This window comes from Beta vulgaris, chromosome 4 (assembly GCF_026745355.1).
Source record: "Beta vulgaris subsp. vulgaris cultivar EL10 chromosome 4, EL10.2, whole genome shotgun sequence".
Classification (NCBI taxonomy): domain Eukaryota; kingdom Viridiplantae; phylum Streptophyta; class Magnoliopsida; order Caryophyllales; family Amaranthaceae; genus Beta; species Beta vulgaris.
In genome coordinates this window covers 28646069-28669172 of record NC_079205.1, presented here as the reverse complement: position 1 = coordinate 28669172, position 23104 = coordinate 28646069, and the positions used below count along the sequence as shown (strand labels likewise).

General features: G+C 37.3%; 1 protein-coding gene across 5 annotated transcripts in view; it reads left to right on the top strand.

Moving 5' to 3' along the window:
• LOC104884784 (probable serine/threonine protein kinase IREH1) overlaps window positions 1-21617 on the top strand; it is a 40040-nt gene extending 18423 nt beyond the window's left edge. For 2 of the 5 annotated variants that reach the window (XM_048642994.2, XM_048643000.2), the window contains 9 exons: window positions 5356-5560; window positions 5899-5984; window positions 17770-17858; window positions 18703-18754; window positions 18835-18891; window positions 18978-19151; window positions 19257-19334; window positions 21150-21295; window positions 21379-21617. In XM_048642994.2, coding sequence (XP_048498951.1) covers window positions 5356-5560; window positions 5899-5984; window positions 17770-17858; window positions 18703-18754; window positions 18835-18891; window positions 18978-19151; window positions 19257-19334; window positions 21150-21233 — 825 coding nt within the window. In that variant the 3' untranslated portion in view covers window positions 21234-21295; window positions 21379-21617. Of the gene's footprint in view, window positions 1-4942; window positions 5203-5355; window positions 5561-5898; window positions 5985-9763; window positions 16242-17769; window positions 17859-18702; window positions 18760-18834; window positions 18892-18977; window positions 19152-19256; window positions 19335-21149; window positions 21296-21378 lie in introns of those variants that run through there. The other 3 variants (XM_057394257.1, XM_048642996.2, XM_048642999.2) reach the window with 3 other exon arrangements.
• The last annotated feature ends 1487 nt before the right edge of the window (window positions 21618-23104 follow it).

Here is a 23104-nt window from a genome sequence, read left to right as displayed (position 1 = left end):
AAAGAAATTCGGCCCAAGGTAGCCACTTAGCCCAGCCACGAAACAATTTTGGCATGTCTCAGTTTGCCTATCCGTTTGTGGGTGGTACGCCGTACTCCGTACTCCGTTTAAGATTGAAGACGGAATAAATCTTTCCAAAATAAACTCAAGAAAATCCGCTCCTTATCGGTCGCAATGGGTCACGGTAACCCATCCAAACGAACCATCTCTTTAACAAAAACATCAGCCACTCTAAGGCTCTAAAAGGATGGATGTCGATGCCTCACAAAATGTGCATATTTGGAAAGATGATCCACAACGACAAGATGGTGTTTATGCACTTGTAGGTAGGCAATCACTCGATGAAGTCCATGTAGATATCTTCCCAAACCATAGTGAGGAGAAGAAGGGGTTGTAAAAGCCCCGTCAGAGACTGTTGAGATACTTTTTGTCGGTGGCAGACCGTGCACTTTTGAACATAGTTGCTAACATCTTGTCTCATACCTACCAAATACCACTCTTCAGCCATATGAAGATAAGTCTTGGCTTCATGACAATGTACTCCAATTAGTGTGGCATGATACTCATGAAGCAAAAGTGGAATACAAGAAGAAGATTTAGGAATCACAAGACGCCCTTTGTATAGTAAGGCAACAAGGGTGAAACCAACATAGGGTTTTACATTATCCTCTAGCTCGTGCCGAAGTTGGATCGAAAAAGGATAGAGTCTAATCTCATCTTCCAACTTGCCGAGTTCACTAATTCGGAGGTCACCAAACCTCGAACTCCACATCTCTAATGGTTTTCCTAAAGAGAGCATCTGCGACACGATTTGTTGCCTTGGGTATGAATTGAATCTCAAAATCGAACTTAATTAATTTGCTTACCCATTTTGAAAACCGGCCCCTATCTCCCTTTGTTGGGTAATATAACTGTGTTGATGCGTATGAATTACAAAATGATGATCGAACAAATATGCTTCTAGTGTTACATCGTTAAGCAAATAGCCATTAGCTCCATTTCATATACACTTTTCAGTTGTGCTCCTGGCCCAAGAAGCTTACTGTAAAATGCAATCTGTTCTTACATAAGAAGTGCTCGTACTCCGTACCTCGACGTATCTGTCTCCATCACAAACTTCTTATGGAAATCTGGAATTGCTAACATCGGTGGATTAGTGATAACTTTCTTTAGCATCTCAAAAGCCGTGGTTGCCACTTCTGTCCACCCAAGTAGTCCTCATACTACTATAGTAATTGGTCAGGAATAAGAAACCACAAAGCTCCTTAAGGTTCTTCGGCCTTAGGCGAATCAAGGATAGGTATAGCACTTTTTCTTGGTCTATAGCCACTCCGTTGCTAGTTTTTACATGACCAAAGTGTGCCACCCTTTGTTGCTCGACCTCACACTTTTTTTAATTGGCAAATAAACTATGGTTTGTCGAAGTCTGTAAAACCAGCCCCAAATAATGTGAATGCACTTCCTCTATCTTACTACACACTACTATGTCATCGAAAAACACCAACACAAATTTCTGAAGATACGGCCGGAAAACGTCATTCATTAATGATTGAAACGTAGATGGGGCATTAGTCAAACCAAGCGGCATAACCAAAAATAGTGTCCTCCGTACCAAAATCTGATGGTACGAGTTTGGAGAAAAAGGTGGCCCCATGTAACTCATCTGAAACTTCATGTATGACCGAAATTAGGTACTTGTCCGACACGGTCTCTTTGTTGAGAGCCCTATAATCCACAAAATTGCCACGAGCTAATTTTTTTTTTACTAGCAACACGGGATTCGAGAACGGGCTAGTAGAAGGCATAATGATGTGAGGTGCCAACATCTCCTTATGAGTCGTTTAATCTCATCTTTCTGGAATTGCATATATTTGTAAGGTCTCAAACTCATCGTGTTACTTCCCTCCTTTAAAATGATGACATGCTCATGGCCACAAAGTGGGAACAGATGATGGTGCTTCAAACACTATGTGAAATTGCTTTAATATACTAGGAATCCCCTCCGGAATTGCTATAACCACCCCTTTTTCCTCGCCCTCACCCATCACCCCCTTCAGTTGATTCAACTCCACCCAAAACCCCCTCCTTTTCTCATAGTTTTAGACATGGCTCTGGGAAATATTTTGGAACGAGACAGGGATGGGTCTCCCACTAACTTCATAACCTCCTTATACACGTCAAAACACATCTCTTGCTTTTTCCAGTTTGTCTCAACCACCCCCAATTTTTCGAGCCCACTGTCTTGATATGACGTTTGAATTTCCCATACCACAGGGTATGAAATATTCCTGGAAGGTTACTCCTCCTGGCAAAGACAGCTCCACTCCTTCTTAAATCGCACTACCATGCACCGCCTCGCCATTCCCTAAAGAAACACCAAACCCACTTGACTCCATCATTGGAATCCCTAATTTCTCCACAATCTCTAGTGAAATAAATTTATAAGTTTCCCCTGGATCAATCATAATAACCACATGTTGAATCATTACCAATAATTTCATGGTTTTAGGGCTAGATAAACCAATAACTGAATTTAACGATACCTTGGTGGTTGTTTCTTGTGTGAGAGAAATGTTAGGTTTGTTGCTGTGGCCTTCCAATTTTGGGTATAATTCATCATCGCGATCCATAAGTAAGACGCTGAATTCCTTTTTCTGGCACGGTAGCCTACTGCCGCTTCTCGTCACATTTGAAGCCTTAGTTTTAAAAAGCGCACCCAAGGCGCCCCTAGACACCACGCGAGCCAAAACGCACTACAAGAAGTGCAATAAGGCGCGCGCCTTTTGCGCTTCATAGAGAGGCACAAGGCACTCTAGACAAGAGAAAAGGGAGATATGAGCTTAAACCATTAATCTTTTTTACTAAAAAAATAAAAAACTCTTACCTAGTATTAATAATGCAATTTCGGTGAGAAGCCATCAACTAATTGCATGAATTTGAACCCCCAAATTGCAATTCGTAATCTAAGAAACCCTAATTTGCGGATTGGGTAAGAATACCATCAAATTGATGGTTGTAGAGTAGCGGTGACAAGTGTTCGGTGACTCTTACTTGGCGTCTTCTTCGATCTACCTTGGCAGATTCTTCCTTCTCTCTTTGCGCACGTGATTCTTCCTTCTCTCTTTGCGCACGTGATTCTCTGTGTACCTCCCTATTCTTTTAAACCTCTTTTTTTTTAACTGTTTGTTTTTATGCTTGTATTTGAGCCATTTTACCAAAAATTTAATACCAAAATATATAGAATGAGAATGAATAATGAAAAAACTATTTGTTTTTCTTTCTACCTTTTTTGGTTGAATTAAGTGTGTGCTTAGTACTACATACGTTTCGTTTTAAACGCAACAATTGGAGTGACTCAGACTCCTAGTTGAAATTTCTTAAGGGATTTAAAAAAGAAGGGGCATGTGATTAACAAAAGGTTTGATTAACACACTCCTACTGCCACCACCACCATCGAGACTACCACCATCTAATCCACCGAGGCACCATCTCCACCGAGATTACCACCACCTAGGCACTGCCACCACCAAAAACAATACCAACACCACCAAACACCAATTTCACCACTAACACCACCAAAACCCGCTAAACCCCAATTTACCAACGCCACCAAAATCCCAGTTTACCAACACCATCAAAACGCACAATACCAACACCACCGAAATCCACCACCAAACCCCAATTTACCATTCAAAACCCCAAATCAACCCAAAAAAAGAAGAATTCGAAGAGAGTGAGCAAGAGATCAACATTCGAAGAGAGAGAGAGATCGGGATTCGGAGGAGGTCTCAGGATATGGATGGAGCTAGTTCCTCCGTTATTTCGGAGAGAGAGTGAGGGAGATGGTGGGGACGAATTCCGGCGGGTGGTTGGGACGAATTCTGGCAGATGGCAATGGTGGGGATGAATTTCGATGGGTGGGCGTGAGGAGAGAGAAAGTGGTGGTGGGTGGGAGTGAGGAGAGAGAAAGTGGTGGTATGTGGGAGTCAGGAGAGAGAAACCTAAGGTGGTGGAAGTGAGGAGAGAGAAACTTAAGGGGGGTGATGGTGGAGGTTTAGATGATCATTAGGTATAACTAAGTGTGGTTTAATTTTTTAGCAAGGGCATTCTCCTAAATTCACACCTAAAAAACTTACCAAAAATAGAAAGTTCATAATTGTTGCATTTAATTTGAAACTTCCCGAAATGGAAACTGTTGCGTTAAAAACGAAACGCAGGAAGTACTTGTGAACTTTTGTGGTAGTTGAGTGATGAACTATGCTATCTTATATCCTTCTTTGCATATTTAGTGTAATTATTATTTATTATGTTGTTTTAATAGCAATAAGCAATATATAGTTGATTTTTAAAGATTTGGGCCTAAAAGGTGCGCCTTGTGCCTTTTAAAACAAAGTTTGAACCACAACCCCCCCCCCCCCCGGCTCATCGCTCTTGAAATTCCTTCTGAGATAGTCGTCGCACATCTCCATAAGTTTTAGTGGAGCCTCCTACTGACTTAGGTGAAGTAATTGATCCCTAAGACTCGCTTGGGCCCGTGGTCCAACCTTTGCTAGCTTCGTTTTGGGCATGACTACCGAAATAAGAAGTGGCCACTAATGGGCTTTTGTTATATATTGAGAAGAATTTAGAAGATTCTCTCGGATTTTAAATAGTGTCAAGATTCCAAATGAGAATAATAAAATAGAACAAAAGAAATATTGTCTTTGATATAGGTGTACCCAAAGGAAATGGCACACATAATAAGGATAGTTGTATAAAGGTTTGACAAAAGTTATAAACAAATTACATGTGACGAGAAAACATTTCCCAAAAGAGAATTGGTACAATTTATTCAAAACAACCCCCAAAAAATATGGTACAACTATTAAGACGGAGGTTATGTTTTATTAAGTACATAATTAAATATATTTGGCCAAATTTGACAAAAGAATGGATTTAACAGGAAACAAAATGCTGTAATTGGCGAGAAGAGCACGAGTTTTATTGTGGTGTTTTTAAACGGGGTTTTTCAGAATGTCTCTAATATCCATCACAACTTGGTGGTGCTGTTATGGAACAGCTGAGTTTTAATTCCATGCTTTGGATACAAAGATGGGGAAGAAGTTTAGGTCACCTTTGATGAAGACTTGCCTTTTGCTTACTATGATAATGATTTCCATGACCAATGGTAGAGAAATTTGGCATGGTGCTCACTAAAACTCGGTAATATCTAACAAGTCGGGTCTTATGCCGGCTGAAATTTTCTAGAGTTCCTGAAAATATCTCCATCTTTTCTGTCACAATGATTTTCCTATTTATTTATATTAAAAGTAGTCAGTTGATGTTTCTTAAGAAGTTGTATCTTTTTCTTATCAGCTGACAGACTTTGGGCTATCAAAAGTTGGTCTCATCAACAGCACCGATGATTTGTCTGGCCCGGCAGTTAGTGAGACATCCCTCTTTGAAGATGACGAACCCCAATTATCTGCTTTAGAGAAGCAACAAGAAACGAGGAAGAAACGTTCTGCAGTTGGAACACCTGACTATTTGGCACCTGAGATACTTTTGGGAACAGGACATGGTTCGTATTGCTCTTATCTTTTACTTTTTATCCTGAACTGAATAATCTGTTTGCTTGAGATTGGAGCATTAAGTGTAACTTAAAACTAGTTGGTAGCATAAGGAATCAACTTTTTAATCCATTGGGTACAATGAGCTGCATGGGATCATTATTTGCAGCAAACTAGTCTGGTCTATCTAATGCTACCTTTCCTTCAGTGTGTTGCATGGATCAATATAAATTTAAACACAAAACATAAAGCTTACTTAATCGTCCTTTTTTTTTTCTCTATTTCTCTTTACTTTATATAATTTTTTCAAAGACTTGGGAATTATGTGGTGCCATCTGGTCTTCTTCAGGAGCTAGTGCTGATTGGTGGTCTGTTGGGGTTATTTTATTCGAACTTATTGTTGGGATCCCTCCCTTCAATGCTGAACATCCACAGGTACTTGTTTGGTGCATATTTTGTTTTGGTTAGATGATCCCTCTATTTCATGATGTAACACTTTCTATTTTGACTTCAAAATAAATGCAACATACCTATTCTGTCACATGGATCCTCTCTATCTCTCTATTTCCAAGAAGCAGATATTATCTTCTCTTTGTATCTTATCTTCTTCCATAATAAGCATGCCCAAGCAAAGGTTGCATATTCTTTTTGAAATTTAGGGAGTATATATTAGTATATTACCTTGCGTTCACTTCGAGAGGCAGCAGTCGAGTCCTGCTCTAGGACTTTTTAAATCTGAAGGACTAATACATTGAGTATGTTATGAGATAGTGCTTCTTGAGAGTCATGGAAAAGCAGCTTATGGCAAGTATCTTGCTTCTGTTAGCGAGTATGCTTTCTAGCTTCACGTAATAGAAAAATTGGCTTAATTTAATACTACTTTTCGGCAATATGTGGATTGAACCTTTTTCAAGAAATTAATGGGTATCAAGTATCCTTTTGCAAAAACAGATTTTGTAAGAATAAATAATCAGACATTGAAGTCATTGGAAACTGGTAGTAGCCTTTGGATCTTTTAATTTGGTGCTCTAGCTCGATTGTAATCGTTGCAAAAATAATTACATATTGCAGGATTTGCCAGCAGTTCGACATAAAACTTTATATTGTGTTATGCATTAAGTTTGAGGGGAGGGCTACTATGTGTAGTAGATATAATTAGGTTAGCTTGGGGAGTAATCAAGTATGTTACTCTATAAATATAAGGGATTACTGATAGGAAAGGGTATGAAGAAAATACAGTTCGTTTTAGTTGTTAGCTTAGGAGTTTGACTAAGTGATGTGATTTTTGTTGATTGTTTCGAACTCTTTTGTATTTTATGATTTTATGGACAAACAACAATGAAAATAAAAGGGATAGTACTCTTAAATCTCACTTTAAGAGGGTCTCTTTAAGTCTCTACGCTCCAAGTTCTCACAAAGTCTCGGTTTGTGTAGTTGAATAATGAGTTATATGCAAGCATAAATAAGCTTAACACTTTCAATTCTTTAAACTCAAAACTAATTTTTATTAATGAAAACAAAGGTTTATATAGGCGTGTAAAAAAAATCCTAAACATACCAAGACTTAGGAAACTAACATAAGATAATGATGAAAACAACAAACTCTATCCAAGAGGAACAAATTCCCCTTGGGCGGCAAGTAAGACTACACGCCTACAATGATTATTCTCCTAGTACCATTAGACTCCTAATGTGCTCAAAGTAAGAAAAACCTATTCCGAGTAGAATAGTAAAAACTTATAAGCAAAAGATTCTTTGTACTACTATAATTCTACTCCAATTAGGAATCGTGATCCAACTAGGATTTGGATTTCTAACATAACTAGAATTATGAACAAATTAAAACTTTAAACTCCTAGTAGAACTAGGACTAGGAGTTCTAACCCTACTAAGATTAGGATTTTAAGTCTTATTACTATTAGAATTAGGAAAACAACACAAATCCTAACAAAGCTAGGATTTATAAGAAATGAGCCATTTCTCATATGGATCATTCTTTCCCTCTTGAAAACACTCCTTGTCCTCAAGGATCATCAAGGCACGACACTAGGTCAACTCGAAGTTTGGCGCACACTTCTTTGCCCAACAACACCTTGTATGTTGCATATCCAAGCTTCTTTACTATCTTAAACGACCCCTCATCCATAGGTTCACCATTCTTGTGATCTACATGCAACTTTTTAGCACTACGTGACAACCAAATATAATCACCTTCACCTAGATGTGGATCTTGACGAAGATGAAGTAGTTTAGCCCTTTGTTCTTTCTTGTAACTCTTGTTCCCTACCTGAACTCATGCACACATGGCCAGCATTCTCATGTTGCTTGGACGCGCCATCATTAGCCCTAGGTAGCAAATTACACTTAGGAGGCAATGGCCTCTAGACTGAAATACACTCCATCCTTATACATTCTTTCGGCCATTATGTATCACTTGGTGATCTGATTGCCATGGTCTTCCTGAAGTTCACCATCTTTTGGTCTTCCCCCTCCTTGCAACCACACGCCAAGTAAAGCTTCTCAAACTCAGTCACATACTCCTCAATGGAACGGTTGTCTTATTGAAAAGAATTGAGTCTTAGGTAGAGCTCTTCTTTATAAGATTTGGGAACAAACCGTTTCCTCATCTTTAGTTTTAATTCGTTCTAAGTTTTGATCTTCTCCTTGCTACGTCATTGTTCTTGAAAAGAGTCATACCAATCCGAGGCATAATCTATAAGCCTTAGCCTTAGAATAGTATGAAAGAAATGTTGTGACTCATTTGTACCCTTATGATCAAACATCCAATCTACCCATCTCTCCCAATTCATTGAAGATCCTTTCAACCCATTAAACTTCGATAGATCACCAATCTTGACTAACTCACTTCTACTCCTTCATTCTCCTTTCTCCAAATTGAGTTTCTCGATCTCACCATGGAGTTGTAGTATGTGCTTGGCATAGTTCTCACACCTAGCTCGTTTCTTTCCAGCCTTTGAAGCAAATCATCAAACTTCTCCAAATCCGAACCCATAGCGATCGGCTAGGAATTTTTCGTCAAAAGTTTTCAATCGCTATGATTTTGTTACGAATCGATTCGCGCCCTGTATGTTAGCTTTCGATCGAGCCAAAAAAAAATCACGATTTAGACACCGCATGCCCCTCACACACCGTCGCAAAAATCGTGCTCGGATACCACTTGATGTAATTTTCGTTGATGGTTTCGAACTCTTGTGTGTTATGATTTTATGGACGAAACAACAATGAAAATATGACAGTACTCTTAAATCTTTGTTTAAGTGGGTCACTTGTGAGTCTATGCTCCAAGATCACACAAAGTCTCTGTTCGTGTAGTTGAACACTCAGTTCTATGCAAGCGATAAACAAGCTTAACACTTTCAATTCTTTAAACTCAAATCTTATCTTTATTAATGAAGAAAAAGCCTTATATAGGCATGTAAGACAAAACCCTAAGCATAGCAAGACTAGGAAACTAAAACAAGATAAGTATGAAAATAACAAACTATATCCAAGAGGAACAAACTCCCCTTGGGCGGCAAGCAAGCTTCCACGCCTATTTTGATTATTCTCCTAGTATTATTAGACTCTTCATGTGCTTAAAGTAAGAAGGACCTATTTCAAGTAGAATAGTAAAAACTTACAAGCAAAAAACTGCTTGTGCTACTGTAATTCTACTCTAATTAGGAATCCTAATCCAACTAGGATTTAGATTTATAACTCAACCATAATTATGAACAAACTGAAACTTCTAAACTCCTAATAGAACTAGGAGTTCCAATCCTACTAGGATTAGAATTTTAAGAGTCTTATTTCTACTAGAGTTAGGAAAACAACACAAATCATAACAGAGCTAGGATTTATAAGAAATGAGCCATTTCTCATAAGGATCACCAAGTATCGCGAAAACATGGTAAATCTATCTTAATTTCTGTAATTTCCATTTGAAGTAATCAACATCATCTTCATCTTCTTTTTTTCTACCGTCCAAATATTGGGTTCATATCGGGTTCAGTAGTATTTTGGGTGATTAAGCTTCTGATTTTGATTCTTTACACTAAAAAAAGACATCAATGGATTCTGCTGGAAGTAAAGGAGGTGCTCTAATTTAAAAATGGATCATTGAAGAATTTGCTTTCATCTCACGCATAAGACATCTTAAATTTATTTCAATTAAAAGAGGCAAAGCTAAAAGCTCACGTAATGTCATTTGACAGTGACATACAACAGTGGTTCGAACAGGAACACCGACGACGATCTTCTTCAGCTGGCAGGAAGTGAAGGAACAGGTGATGCATCATTTGCACTCAACGCCATCTATCGGCTGCTGTGGTATGCAGTAATTTGGCGAGATTATGCACATAATTGCAGCAAGCTCTCCGAATCCTTTCCATGTAACTAGTTCTTCCATCTTTAGTAGTGAAGAAGTGACGTACCAGAGCCACAAGGAGATAATGGCACCATTAGGTCTAGCTAACTCTTTTGGTGGTTATGGTGTTTCTAACCACCACTCGTTGGCCGTGAACCTTAATGGTGGATCTCATGTTGGAAAAGAAAGAGGTGGTAAAAACATCCACCAATGACTTTGTCAGAGTGGAAAAGAAATCGTAGCGGAAGAAGAGCATAAGAGAAGTGGATTCAGGAAAGGTGCATTAGCCGGGGGTCTAGGTGGTCACTTAGGAGGATAAATTGGTGGATGCCAAAACATTGTCGCCCACAACCACAATGGTGGAGAATTTTTCTAGGATGGTGGTGGCAGAGGACGCGAATCTAGTGGACGTCCTAGTGCTTTCGGAGGAGGATTTACTGGTGGAGGTGAAGGAGTTTTAGTTGGTGGATTGAGTGTTTGGGATGATGCTTTTGGTTGGGTGAAAAGAAGAAGAGAAGGAAGAAATGACAAAGAAACATTCGTGCGTTGGTTGCTGGGGTGATTTTTTCGGGTGTGTTCGTTGGAGCTTTTGCTAGTTCAGGTGGTGGACTTAGTGGTATTCTCAGTTTAGTTGCACGTTGTTGCAATAAAGACGGGTCTAATCTTGGAATCGACTATTTAGCACGAGAGATGGCCGAGAGACAACGTAAATTTTTGGTGGTGTTATCGGCGGTGGTCTAGTCAGTTTTGTTGGAGGAACGAGAAGATCTTACAACCTCAAATTTGAACCAACAAGAGGAGAATTAGAGCGAGGTGATTGTGGAAATAGTGGATCTGTTGGTGGTCTTGCTTTTTTCGCTGGAGGTAAGCTTGGTGGTGTTCTTCTTGGGTGGCGCGTCAAACACGTCCATATTAACGTCTAGAAAAAGCTACTAAGGGTAGATTGGTGAAAAGAGAAGGAAAAGAGAAAAAATAGGGAAATAACAAATGAAGGAAGACGGCAGAAGAAGGCACGTGCAATTAAGAATAGAAAACCCTAGCATGCCAAGCAATCTAGTTTAGTTGGGTCATGTGAAACAAGTAACCGGGCCTTTTAAATTTGACCCCATCATTTCATTTAATGATGAAAGCATCATATATATGCTGATGGACATTCAACCCACCTAACTTTTTATTTTTTAACCCAAGTTCTTTTCAGATTCCCACTCCAAATTCTCGAAATCCACTACACCAAAGCATCAAAACGCTCCATGAACTCCTTGTTCCCGAACTCTTTCACCATAAATGTGACATTCAAGCTAGCCAGATAACTACCTAAGGAGGAGCTATGACATAAGCTAAAGCAAGTTTCTTGTTTTGTGCATGATGGATTGCATAACACATTTTCAATTTTGGAAAATCCACCAAGGTTTCTTTCCATCCTTCAGACATTGGTACCCATAATTAGCAAGGAACTAACCATTTACTAGTGGCGGGTAAGGTGAAAAGTGGGACCTCGCCCATTGTTGCCGGCACCGAGAAGATGAAGATGATACTACCCACCTTGAGGACAAGGTGAAAGTTTGGGCGGCCGATAATGTCATGCATTGGCTTTAAAGGGATGGGTAATAGGGTAGTACAATGTAATTAGGTTAGCTTGGGGAGTAAGTTAGTATGTTACCTTTATAAATATAGGGGCTTAGTGATATGAAAGGGTATGAAGAAAATATTGAAGAATCCATTTTAGTTGTTAGCTTGGAGTGTGACTAAATCACTTGAAAACTTTGCAAATCTATCTTAATTTCCATTTGAAGTAATCAAGACATCTTCATCTTTTGTTCTACTCAGTTCATTACATATTGTGATGGTGAGATTTTGATGCTCAATCACTTGTCATAGTTGTGTCTAACACAACCCGACCAGGCATGGAATAAGAGACATGGAATAAGGGTCAGACGTAGCAAGATGACAACCAACGTGGTAGATCTACGATTCAATAGCAGCAGAAAACCATATCGAATAGTAAGGCTCCAAATAGTAAGGCTTAGAGATCATGTCGAAAGAGTAATGCACTAAATTGAGATTTGAGTCATCATGCCCTCATTTTACTACCTTTGTTTTTTTTTTTTCTATTGTTGCATTTTCCTTTTTTGGCCGTTTTTATTTAATTATTACACTTTCACTTTTTCCTTATACGGTCACCTATCTTATCAACTTTTTACACTTTTCTACCTTATATATCCTGCTACCCATTTGAATAGTATTCAAAACCTTCCCGCCTACCCGGTTCTCTCGTACAAAATTTTAATGCTTTTACATTTTCCAAAACTAAATATTCTTTGGTTGTACTTCTTTCTTGCTTTTTGCAAAATTTCCTTGGTCTTCCTCAAAGTGAAGTGTCATTTTTTTCAAATAAAAAGGGAGTCTTGTTAGGGTAAATTAGCACTTACATTTTGCGAAGAACACGAGAGTGTTCGGTTACCTTCACCGGTGGAAATTGGATTGGATTCTTTTGGATTTCTTTCTTCTCTCCTTCTCGTAATCTATGGGGGTGCTCTTTACCTCTCAATACTACCTTCTCTCTCCACGTGATTAATTGTTTGTGGGGGGGGTAAAGTAGTCACATGGAATCTAATTCTTTGGCTTTCTAGTTGCTCTAGATCTTTTTATATTTCCCTATGTAACGTCTTTCTCTCTCTTAAGATAAGTTACTAGAACACCTGTTTATCTTTGTCAATTCAAAGTTTTTATTTAAAACCAACAAAAGAGAGATACAAACACCAATTACACCAAGCTAGAGGGGGAAGCATGAGGTTCTCCTTTTCCTCATCTCTAGGAACCAATTACACGATTGAAATACACATATGTGGGAGTAAGGCGAAAGTTTATCAAAAAGTAAACGTTTTACATAAACTAAACAACCCCTTATCATGAGATTATACAACTTCAGAACTTTTGGGGTCTTATGTACTGCTTCGGTCCTTAATGTTTTGAGTGATTATCACTTGAAGGAAATGGGAATATCAACAAGACTCATCAATGAGGCCATATCCAATGCGCTCAAAAACTAAATTGAACTTCCTAGTGGAGTTAATTGAGAAAGGATTCTCAAAGGATCATTAAAATGTTGTGTCGAATACTCACTACCACAATCAGATTACAATGCCCTTATTTTTCCCCCAAGTTGGTTTTGTACTTCATTTTGGAGTTGTTTGAACTTTTCAAATAATTTCGACTTGTGCCTTATTAGGTAAAGATATTCATATCTGTGTACGTCATCGGTAAAAGTTATGAAGTAACTGTACCTTCCCCTAGTCAATGTAGTCATAGGTTCACATACATCTGTATGTATGAAGGCTAGGAGGTCATTGACAATTTACTAATGGTGCGGCCGAAGTCCGTTTGATTCATAGTAGGGGAACTTGGAAGGCTCTTGGTTATTTTTTTATTCAATAGGGGACAGTTAATTTGAATAAAGGGTTAGTAGTCGTTTAAAACATGTTTAGCTACTAATTTGATAAACGTATATTAAATGCTTGTTTTTTGTATATATCATGACTAGTAGCAACAACAACAACTTTGTCGTGAATCTACTCTCAATCCCCTTTAGCAGGACAAATTAAAAAGAATATTAGAGTCGTTCTTTGTTCTTGACACTTCAGTTCCTGAAACCCTCGCACTTAGAGTCATAAGACTTTTAGGCAAATTCTCCTAGACAATTGAGTGTGTGTCATTTCGTGCATGGGGCCTTACTTTCAAAAGTAATTTGATGGAATGGATGCACAAAACATATTCAAACAAAATTATGTTTGAGCAACATGTTGGATTGGAGAGGTTCAAGGTTAAGCGAAATGTCCTCGAATGTAAGCCGGAGAAAGGGAAAGCAATATGTCCCATATCTTCAATATGATTGAATATTTTCAAAACTTAGAAGAAACTGGGTTTCCCTATTCTACAACTGTGTATTGATATGCTCATTAATTCGTTGCCAAAAGGGTTCAAAAACTTTGGATTGAACTTTTACTTGCAACAGGAGTTGCATGGGATGTTAATTGAGGCTAAGAGAAACATCCCTAACGAGCCGAGAAAGGAACATAAGGATGTTTTTATGGTTTGTTAAGGTAAACCATTCAAGAAAACTTGGTTGTGGGCAAAAAAGACAAAGGCAAGAAATTGTCGTTTCAAACTTTTAAAAAGCCAACACCCACTCTTGAAACAAAAACAAAAATAGGTGTTGAGCACAAGTGTTACTACTGTAACAAGGTTTGTCACTAGAAGAGAATATCTTGGGATAAAAAGAAGGGCGCTTCTATTTTTAATTATATATTTCCTCAATTTAAAAATACTTGCACACTTCTCTAAGGCACGCTTGCCAACACATAACTTTAATTCTTAATATCTTGTTCCCTGCATGTAAAAATTATACAAAGTTGATATTGTGAAAGTATATATAGAGACGAATCTAATATGATCTCACATGAATATAATTTTCCTCATGGCAAAAACACAACAATCAAATGAGAGTTTGTGAATAATGTAAAAGTCAAACTGTGTCATCTATTATGAAACGAAGGAGGTATATGTTATAGAAGTTAACTTAGTAACATATGCTTCTTGGGTATTTGATACCGTTTGTGGTTCTCACATTATTTGTAATGTGCGCAAACTAAGAAGTAGAGCATTAGCAAAAGGAGAGGTGAATCTCTGCTTTAGGAATTGAGTAAGAGTTGTTCCATTGGTAGTGGGAGTCTATATTCAGCTTTTACCTTCAGGATCAGTTTTAGAACTTATTAATTATTACTTCCTCGTTTTATTACTTGTATCATTTGTTTTTGCAAAGGACCAAGGTGAGGAGAGAAATTGAGAAAGATAAAAAAAAAGGAATCACATGTGCTAGGACTTAGGAGAGAGAGAGAATACATTGCCAAAAATAAAAAAGGTGCAAGTAATAGAAAATTGCCAAAAATGAGAAACGACGCAAGTAATAGAAAACGGAGAAAGTATTATGTTCATGTCATTACTAAGAACATTGTTTCAATTCCTGTTTTGGATACTAAAGGATTTTCATTCAGCATTAAGAATAATTGCTGTTTATGCTTGAATGATATGTACTAAAACTTGAATTTTCTATGTCACTTGAATTAGTAAAAATATGAAACATATTATTTAAATACGCTTGATAATGAATGAAAAACCTTTAGAATCCAAAACAGGTTTGAAAACAATGTTCTTAGCAATGACAAGAACATAATAATAATTATCAAGTTATAAAACTAATCTTGAAGGTAAAGGCAAAAGATTTCCACTCTCAATGCACCATTGCCAACGCGTAGATCCACATCTCCTTTTGCTAATGCTCTACTCCTTGATCTATGCACCTTACAAATAGAACCACAAGCGGTATCAAATACCCAAGAAGCAGGAGTTACTAAGGTAACTTCAACATATATATGGTCACCATAGTTTGAATTTTGAAAATGCGGTTTCAGTCGCTGTATCACTCAAACAGAATGGATATGTGCATCACGGCCGCATCACGGTTTTGCATAAAAGAATAATTGGTGCCAACCCTTATGTAGTTAGGAGATCGACATCATGCGCCTACCTCACCGACCACTTTGCCAACCGCAACCCTAAAATCAAACCAGGGATCCACCCTCTGTCGTGATGTCGTCCAGGTGCAAAATCTTCTCAGCGTCACATCACGTCTTTTTAAACAGATGGTTTGTTGGTTTTCTTGTCTGTGCTTGGTTAGCGTACTTGTCAGGGTCCTCTTTGTTTAGATATGCACTCTTTTTCTTTCCAGGGAGGTGGTGGTGCATTGCAGATTTCGAAACTTGTGCATAGGCTGCTTCATATCTCCTGCCTTGTTCTTTTGTCCAGAGCTTTGGCTTCTTTTGGTTCTTAAACCTGTTTGGTTTCTGTTGGTGTCTTGCTGTTCTATGTGTCATATTCTGTTGACTGACTTCTGCCTGGCAACATTTTCAGACATTGGAAAATTAATGTATGAAGGGGTGTACTATTTGTCTGTAATAATTACGTATATATCTTAATCTTTTTAAGTATAGTAATTGGCATGGCAAATAAGTTAAAGTATAGTAATTGGCATGGCAAATAAGTTCAAATTGATATTCATCAACTTCCACTGAGCTAGGTTAATTTATTTTTCATGAGCTAGGTTAATTTATTTTTCATGAGCTAGGTTAATTTATTTTTCATATGAATATAACAAAGTGTACCTTTTGTGACCCCTTTGAGTAATTCAAAACAAAAGAATCCTGTCAAAAAAAAAAAAAACAAATTTTTTTTTTCAAATAATAGCTCGATTTGGGTTTCTAACTCTGTTACCCGGACTCGATAAATTTCGCCATATATCGGTGTCGGTACGACACCGGTACGAAATACGTGTCGAATCCGGCAAAGTTCATTTGGACAAGGCGGCTCTAAACCCGGATTCTTAAACCCTAGAGTTCGAAGAGGACAAGAGAAGAAAAGAAGAGGAGAAGAGGAAAAGGCGATAACTCACCTTGACTCGACGACCGAAGCTTCAAACTCGCCGCCGGAGCTTCGAACTCGCTGGTAAGTTTGTCTCTTCAGTCTTCACTTCTCTTCCTTCTCTTCTTCTCTCTCTTCAAACTCGTCTTACTTCTGTCTCTTCAGTCTTCATCTTTTCTTTTTCTTTTTGTCAAAAGTCCACGTGACTTTGTCCCTTTTCTTTTCTTTTTTCTTTTTTATTTTCCTTCTTTCATTTCCTTCTTCTGTTCTACTTTCTTTTCTAAAAAACAATTTTTTTCTTCTTAGCCTATGGCTAAGTTGTTCTATTAATATATTATAGATAGACAATTATAAAATATAAATTAGCTGAAATATTATTTTCGCGTACCCATACCCGTGTCCAAATTTCGGACAGAGTCCCCGTGTCCTGATTTTATGGAATTGCTGTACCTGACACTTGGATCCCCACCTATATCCGACACTCCTAGCCGAGTCTAGGTTACATAGGTCCTCTAGTAGTGACTTTCTGATCACAATTATGAATATTTGCTCCTCGTCATCTGAGCTATAATTGGTGCAGAGATGACAATTAGAGCTATGAAGAAATAACAATAATATTCATCTAAATTATTTAATTTGTTGATCTGAAAACAAAAATAGAAAGATAAGATGGTTTTATCGTGTATCTACTTTTGCATCGTCAATGAGTCAAAAGTATCAAGGAAAGAGTAGGAAAGACATCGTCGTTGACTAAGTTTCTCTCTTGATTGGGTTGTCGTCTAATGTTCCTGTTGACTCTAGTTTACGTATGGACAATGTAGTATAATGGAATGGAAAATTTGATATTAATTAGTATTACCACTTTCTTTCAGGGTTTTTGCTTGTTACGTTAACTAACGTGGCACGTGTGCTGATTAAGTGTTTCTGAGCTATGAGAAACGTATGCCCTTCATGGAAACCTCAAGTATTAGTACAGTATGTTGTTTGAATCGAAAATGACCTTTAGAATCGAATCGTAAAATCGAATCGTGGAATCATAAGATTCTACAAACATGTATAATCAAGATATTGCACTCAATCTTCAATCTTCATTGAATATGCTAAAATTATAAGTTAAAAGACCTAAAAATTGGAAAAAAATAGGTTTTTACCCACTTTATTGACAATAACTAACAATATATATCTCTTATTTTCTTTGTTAGCATGATTTAAACTTGCGAGGTTTTCGCTAGTAACCAGAAATGTATAAAATCGTCTAGAATCGCGAATCGAATCGTCTACCATATTTTGAAACTTAAAATCGTAAGATTTTAAGAATTGAATCGCGATTTTAATAACTTTGGTAGTACCATATTATAACTGTATTTTCTTGTCTTGTAGATAATATTTGACAATATCCTCAATCGCAATGTTCCCTGGCCTCAAGTACCAGAAGAAATGAGTTGCGAAGCACAAGATCTTATCGACAAGTAAGTTAGGAGTTGAATGGTGATTGTTTTGCTTTTTTCTATGATCAAATGATAATTTTTCTGCCTATCTTTCCAAGAAAGTTTGTCAAATATATGTCACTTTTTGAAAATTACCTATTTTATATTTTTAATTGAAAACAACTACCGCATAACTAGGCATGTCTACGGTCCACGTAAAAGGACATCAAGGTTAATGTCAATGAAGGTTTCGCTTCACAGAAGGCGTTTAGAGAGGCTATATTATGTAACGGTGATGGTTTGAAGTGAATAATGCTGCTAGGGTTTTCAAACGAAGTGGAATTCGATTTAGAGATATTTTCAGATTGATAGTGTTCCATATTGTTGTGAATAACTGAAATGATTGAGAATAGTAGCAAGTACAATGTTATTTCTTTGTCTATGATACACATTGTTAGAGCAGGCATATTGATTTATGGCGCAGTTACTTTGTTTCTATCCATATTCCTTTTTTAGTTCCATAATTCGTGCAACAATTGCAATTTTGCAGTCTCCAATACACTATTCTGACCATGAATCTCTTCTATGAGATTAATATAATAAGGTCCGAAATTACTACTTTTTTTCCGATATGATGGCAAGAATATTTGGTCAAAATTTATTTGCTGACCTAAAAATTGCAAGTGTTGCAAGAATCTTGGAGGAAGTATTAGATATCATTCAGGAAATTAGAGCAGAAAAACGACAAAAAATGCTTGGCGGAGTTGATGAAAGACGTCATGAGGTCCATATGATAGCTATGTAGGCAAAGCTTCGATCACTCCTGATCTTACTTTTCAGTAACGGCTCCTTACAAATCATTGTGTTGTGTGGCCATAATTTACAGATTATTGACTGAAGATCCTAACCAGAGACTTGGAGCTAGAGGAGCATCAGAGGTGATACGTTTCTTATAAATATCAGGCATTTTAATTGCCTATGTATAAATCATCCTTAAACTCATCACGTTATATTTTAGGTGAAGGCACATCCTTTCTTCAGAGATATTAACTGGGACACGCTGGAGAGACAGAAGGTGGACCACCAAGCTAATCTTAAGAATTTCTGAATGTGCTTATTTATCCAATGTCTGTACATAATCTGATGTTTATTGTACCACAGGCAGCATTTGTTCCTGCTTCAGAGAGTGCATATGATACGAGTTATTTCACTAGTCGCTACTCTTGGAATCATTCAGATGACCATGTTAATGCAACTAGTGAATTTGAAGACACCAGTGACGATGACACAGCTAGTGGGAGCAGCGGCTGTCTGAGTGACAAACAAGATGAATTGGTAAGTTGAGCAATCACTTTGTTTTAGATGTCATCATTTTTTTATACTAAATCCACTACTAAAATCTTAATCTTTCTGATGCATATTGGATGATATTGTCATCAGGGAGATGAATGCAGGGGACTGGCTGAGTTTGAATCTGGCTCAACTATAAATTACTCCTTTAGTAATTTCTCATTTAAGGTATTTGCCTAGCTCTAGCATATTTGCTGATATAATATACAGTGTCGTTTCTATTTAAATTAAAGAAAAAAAAAAACAGAAGTTTTATGAGACAGGCTTTAGCCAGATATTTCGGGTGTTATATGGTTCACATAGCAATTAAAAAAAATTTGAACAAAGATCAACAAGGCTCGATACGGAACATACATTCCATAGTGTACATCTTATAGAAACATATACTGCTTAATTTCGTCAGCTACTTAGTATCAAACAGGACTTGGAGGAAGTCTAAGTGAGAACCAAAGATGTGAATCACTCATGTTCAAAATTAGCGAATATCAGAATGATGTTAAAACATTGTTTTGGGAAATCTGAAGTTACAGAATGCGATAGATTCTTTTTGGAGTTCCAAACACTTGTTAGAGAGAACGTAGAAATTAAAAATAATGTTAATTCATCTTTGTGAGTTCCAAACTTTTCTTTTATCCATGGGATTGAGCAAAATCAAAAATGTTCTAGTAACTGTGGAAGATTAGATCCAAAGATTATGTCTCATTTTCTTTAACCGTGTATCACATTTTTATACTTTTCCAGCTTATTTTATGAGTGTCATATTTATAACATTCTGTCTCAATTTTTTACTCGACCTCATCTTTTAGATATTCGAGCTTTGCTTTTACGTCTCATTTTTGTAACATTTTGTCATATTTTATAAGTCTCGATATATAATGTTCTTTGTCATTTTTACGAGTCTCATTCTTGTAACATTTTGTGTCTCATTTCTATAACATGTAATCCCTTCGTTTCGTTTTACTTCACTCACTTCACTTTAGAGGAGAACCACGGAGGAAGTCCTAAAGTATGAGAGAAACTGAAAAGGTGGAGAAAGAAACTGAAAAGTGAGGGGAAGAAACTAAAAAGTGGGTTAAAATATTAAGGGGATGACATGGGTGAAGAAAGAGGAGAAAGTAGATGGGATATGTTACCAAGAATAGAAAAAGCAACGTTGTGTAGATAAAAAAGAAACAGACTAAAAAAAAAAGTGTGTAGATAAAAAAGAAATGGAGGGAGTACAAGTGTAGATTCAGGAGGAAATGGCAAGATTCTCAAAATGAAATGACTCTTATGCATATTTTTTGAACTGAATGTACTTTCTTGTTCATGTGCAATTATTTTAACCTGACGTACATCTTTTTACTAAAGTATTTGCAATTTGAAAACTGGAATATGTATATTCAATTCTAAAAACTATGTACATTCAGTGCAAAATGTATGAACATTTGTTGTTCTCATCCTTCTCATTTTTAGAAACTTCTTATTGGCACACGCACTAGCACTAGCAATAACTCATTGGTGATTATTGATGTTCATGGGGATATTCTTTTATTGATTAAATCTATTACGTGAGAACGGGTGGAAGTCATGGGATCTTAATTTAAATTTGATGGAAATTTGTAGCAACTCTTGAGTGAGACTCTCACACTAACTCATTGGTTACACATAAGTTATTCTTTAAATAAATCTAGTGAAGTTATCCTTAATATAGAAATATGTATCATGCTACTCTCATTATAAGTTTTTGTGAGAAAATCTTATACGAATCATTATTATTCTGATGTTGTCTTTGATATCTTCTTCTATGATAGGCTAGAATGTGAACTGGTGAACCTAATGTTAATTTAGCATTTAACCGAAATAATAATAGTAAAACCGGCTGATATATCTTACTGGTAGACTTGCATATGACAACCAAGTTTATATTTTGCAGATTGATTGGTGTATATGGTTCTTTCTAATTTTCCTCTGTTTTTTCCCTTCTTTTTTGGTGGTCTTCAGAACTTGTCGCAGCTTGCTTCAATAAATTATGATTTACTCAGCAAAGGCTGGAAGGATGATCCGCCACCAAATTCAAATGTATGACAACAATATTTTTCCTCCAGTTAAGAGCCTGGCATTCCTTGCTGATTGTCCAACCTGTAAATGTATGATCTCATCTACATTTTTAATCCATACAATTATATTCATACTTGCATTGTTTTTAACAAGTTCGATGGCGCTCTTGCAGATATAGATGCAGCTCTACAGAACATCGAGATGTGGGTTGACCTTATGCACTCAACACTATTATTAGGGGGTTACCAATGTCATATTCCTTCGATCCTAGAACTTACAGAATGTAATCCATTGGTAACCTTTCTGTTTGGGGAAAGGGGGGGAGGGGACTGTGGTGTATGTATGCTGTTCAGTCAGCCCGCTCATGTGCTAACTTTTATCTGGAATTGCAATGAAAATCCCCATTTTTCACTTCCTAGTATCTTATGTTTTGCATTTAAAGAAAAGGATAACCACTATTTTTCTTGAAACTCATGCAAATTCTGCACTGGTAAGTTTTGGTTACAGGTGGTAAACAGGCTGTTTCGATTCAGTTCTTTCAGGCCATCAGGTATTTTTTTTTTCTATTCTTTTCGATCTTGGTATGGATTGCGTCATTTCCAAATTGGCATCTGTACTGTATTGTAAATAAACTCGTGATATAATTGAATTTGGGTAGATTTGGATCCGGAGTCTAATTTTTGTACACCATTAAACTTTGTCTAAATTGGATGTAAATTAATGTTTGATATTTCTTCTATTTCCATTGGTACGATTCAATTGTTTTTTAAGCTTACCATCAGTATTTTTTTTAATAGGGGAAAAGCATGCTACATTACTCCATTGATAATTTGTCCATCAAAATGTAAAGAGCCACTTTTGGAGGATAGTGGTTTTCCCTAATCCGTTCAACCCCAAAAGAAATAATTTTTCAAAATTATGGGCAACAACATTCTGTTTAACATGAGATCAAATGGGAAAAAAATAATGCACACTAGAAGCCAAGATATTATGGAGTACAATATCAAGATCAAAGAGTAAGATGGCATGCTTAGAGAGTCGATTAATTGCTGTTAGACAATCCGATTCAATAATCACATTTTGTAACTCATATCTGCGATTTAGACGAACTGCCATTTCTATGCCTTTTGCTTCGACAATCTTTGCAACCCAACAACTCGGCGAGTAGCAGCAAAACTCACCGATTCAATAATCACATTTTGTAACTCATATCTGCGACTTAGACGAACCGCCATTTCTATGCCTTTTGCTTCGACAATCTTCGCAACCCAACAACTTGGCGAGTAGCAGCAAAACTCACATCACCATTAGAATCACAAGCCACACCACTTATACTGACCCACCCATCAATAGCGAGGGATGCATCAATGTTCAGCTTAGTCATTCCATTAGGGGAAGCCGACCAGATTCGAGGCCTAGTACCAGTGGCAATCACACGAGCTAGGTAGATTTTGGAACAATACTCTCCATGTTCTACCACAAGTCTCAACACTCGAGCTAGTAAGACATGGTGGAGGGGGGGTAACTTTACTATTGAACACGAGATGATTTCGTTAACCCCATAGAACCCAGGCAAGGAAAGCAGCTTTGATGATGAGAGATTTGTCACATGCACACAAAATCTGCATTGTATCACACATAGAGGGGAGGGAAGCATGCTGGCGCATAGACTCACAACCACTGTCGAGCCACAAGTCACGCACACTAGGGCATTCAACGATAGCATGTTGTTGAGTTTCAATTTCACCGCAACCCTAACGGCATAGATTATCATCAATCAAATGCCGGTGATGGAGCAAGCTACGAACCAGAAGAGAGGAAGAGCACATACACCAAGGAAAATGACAAACCCAGACAAGGAAAGCAGCTTTGATGATGAGAGATTTTTCACACGCACG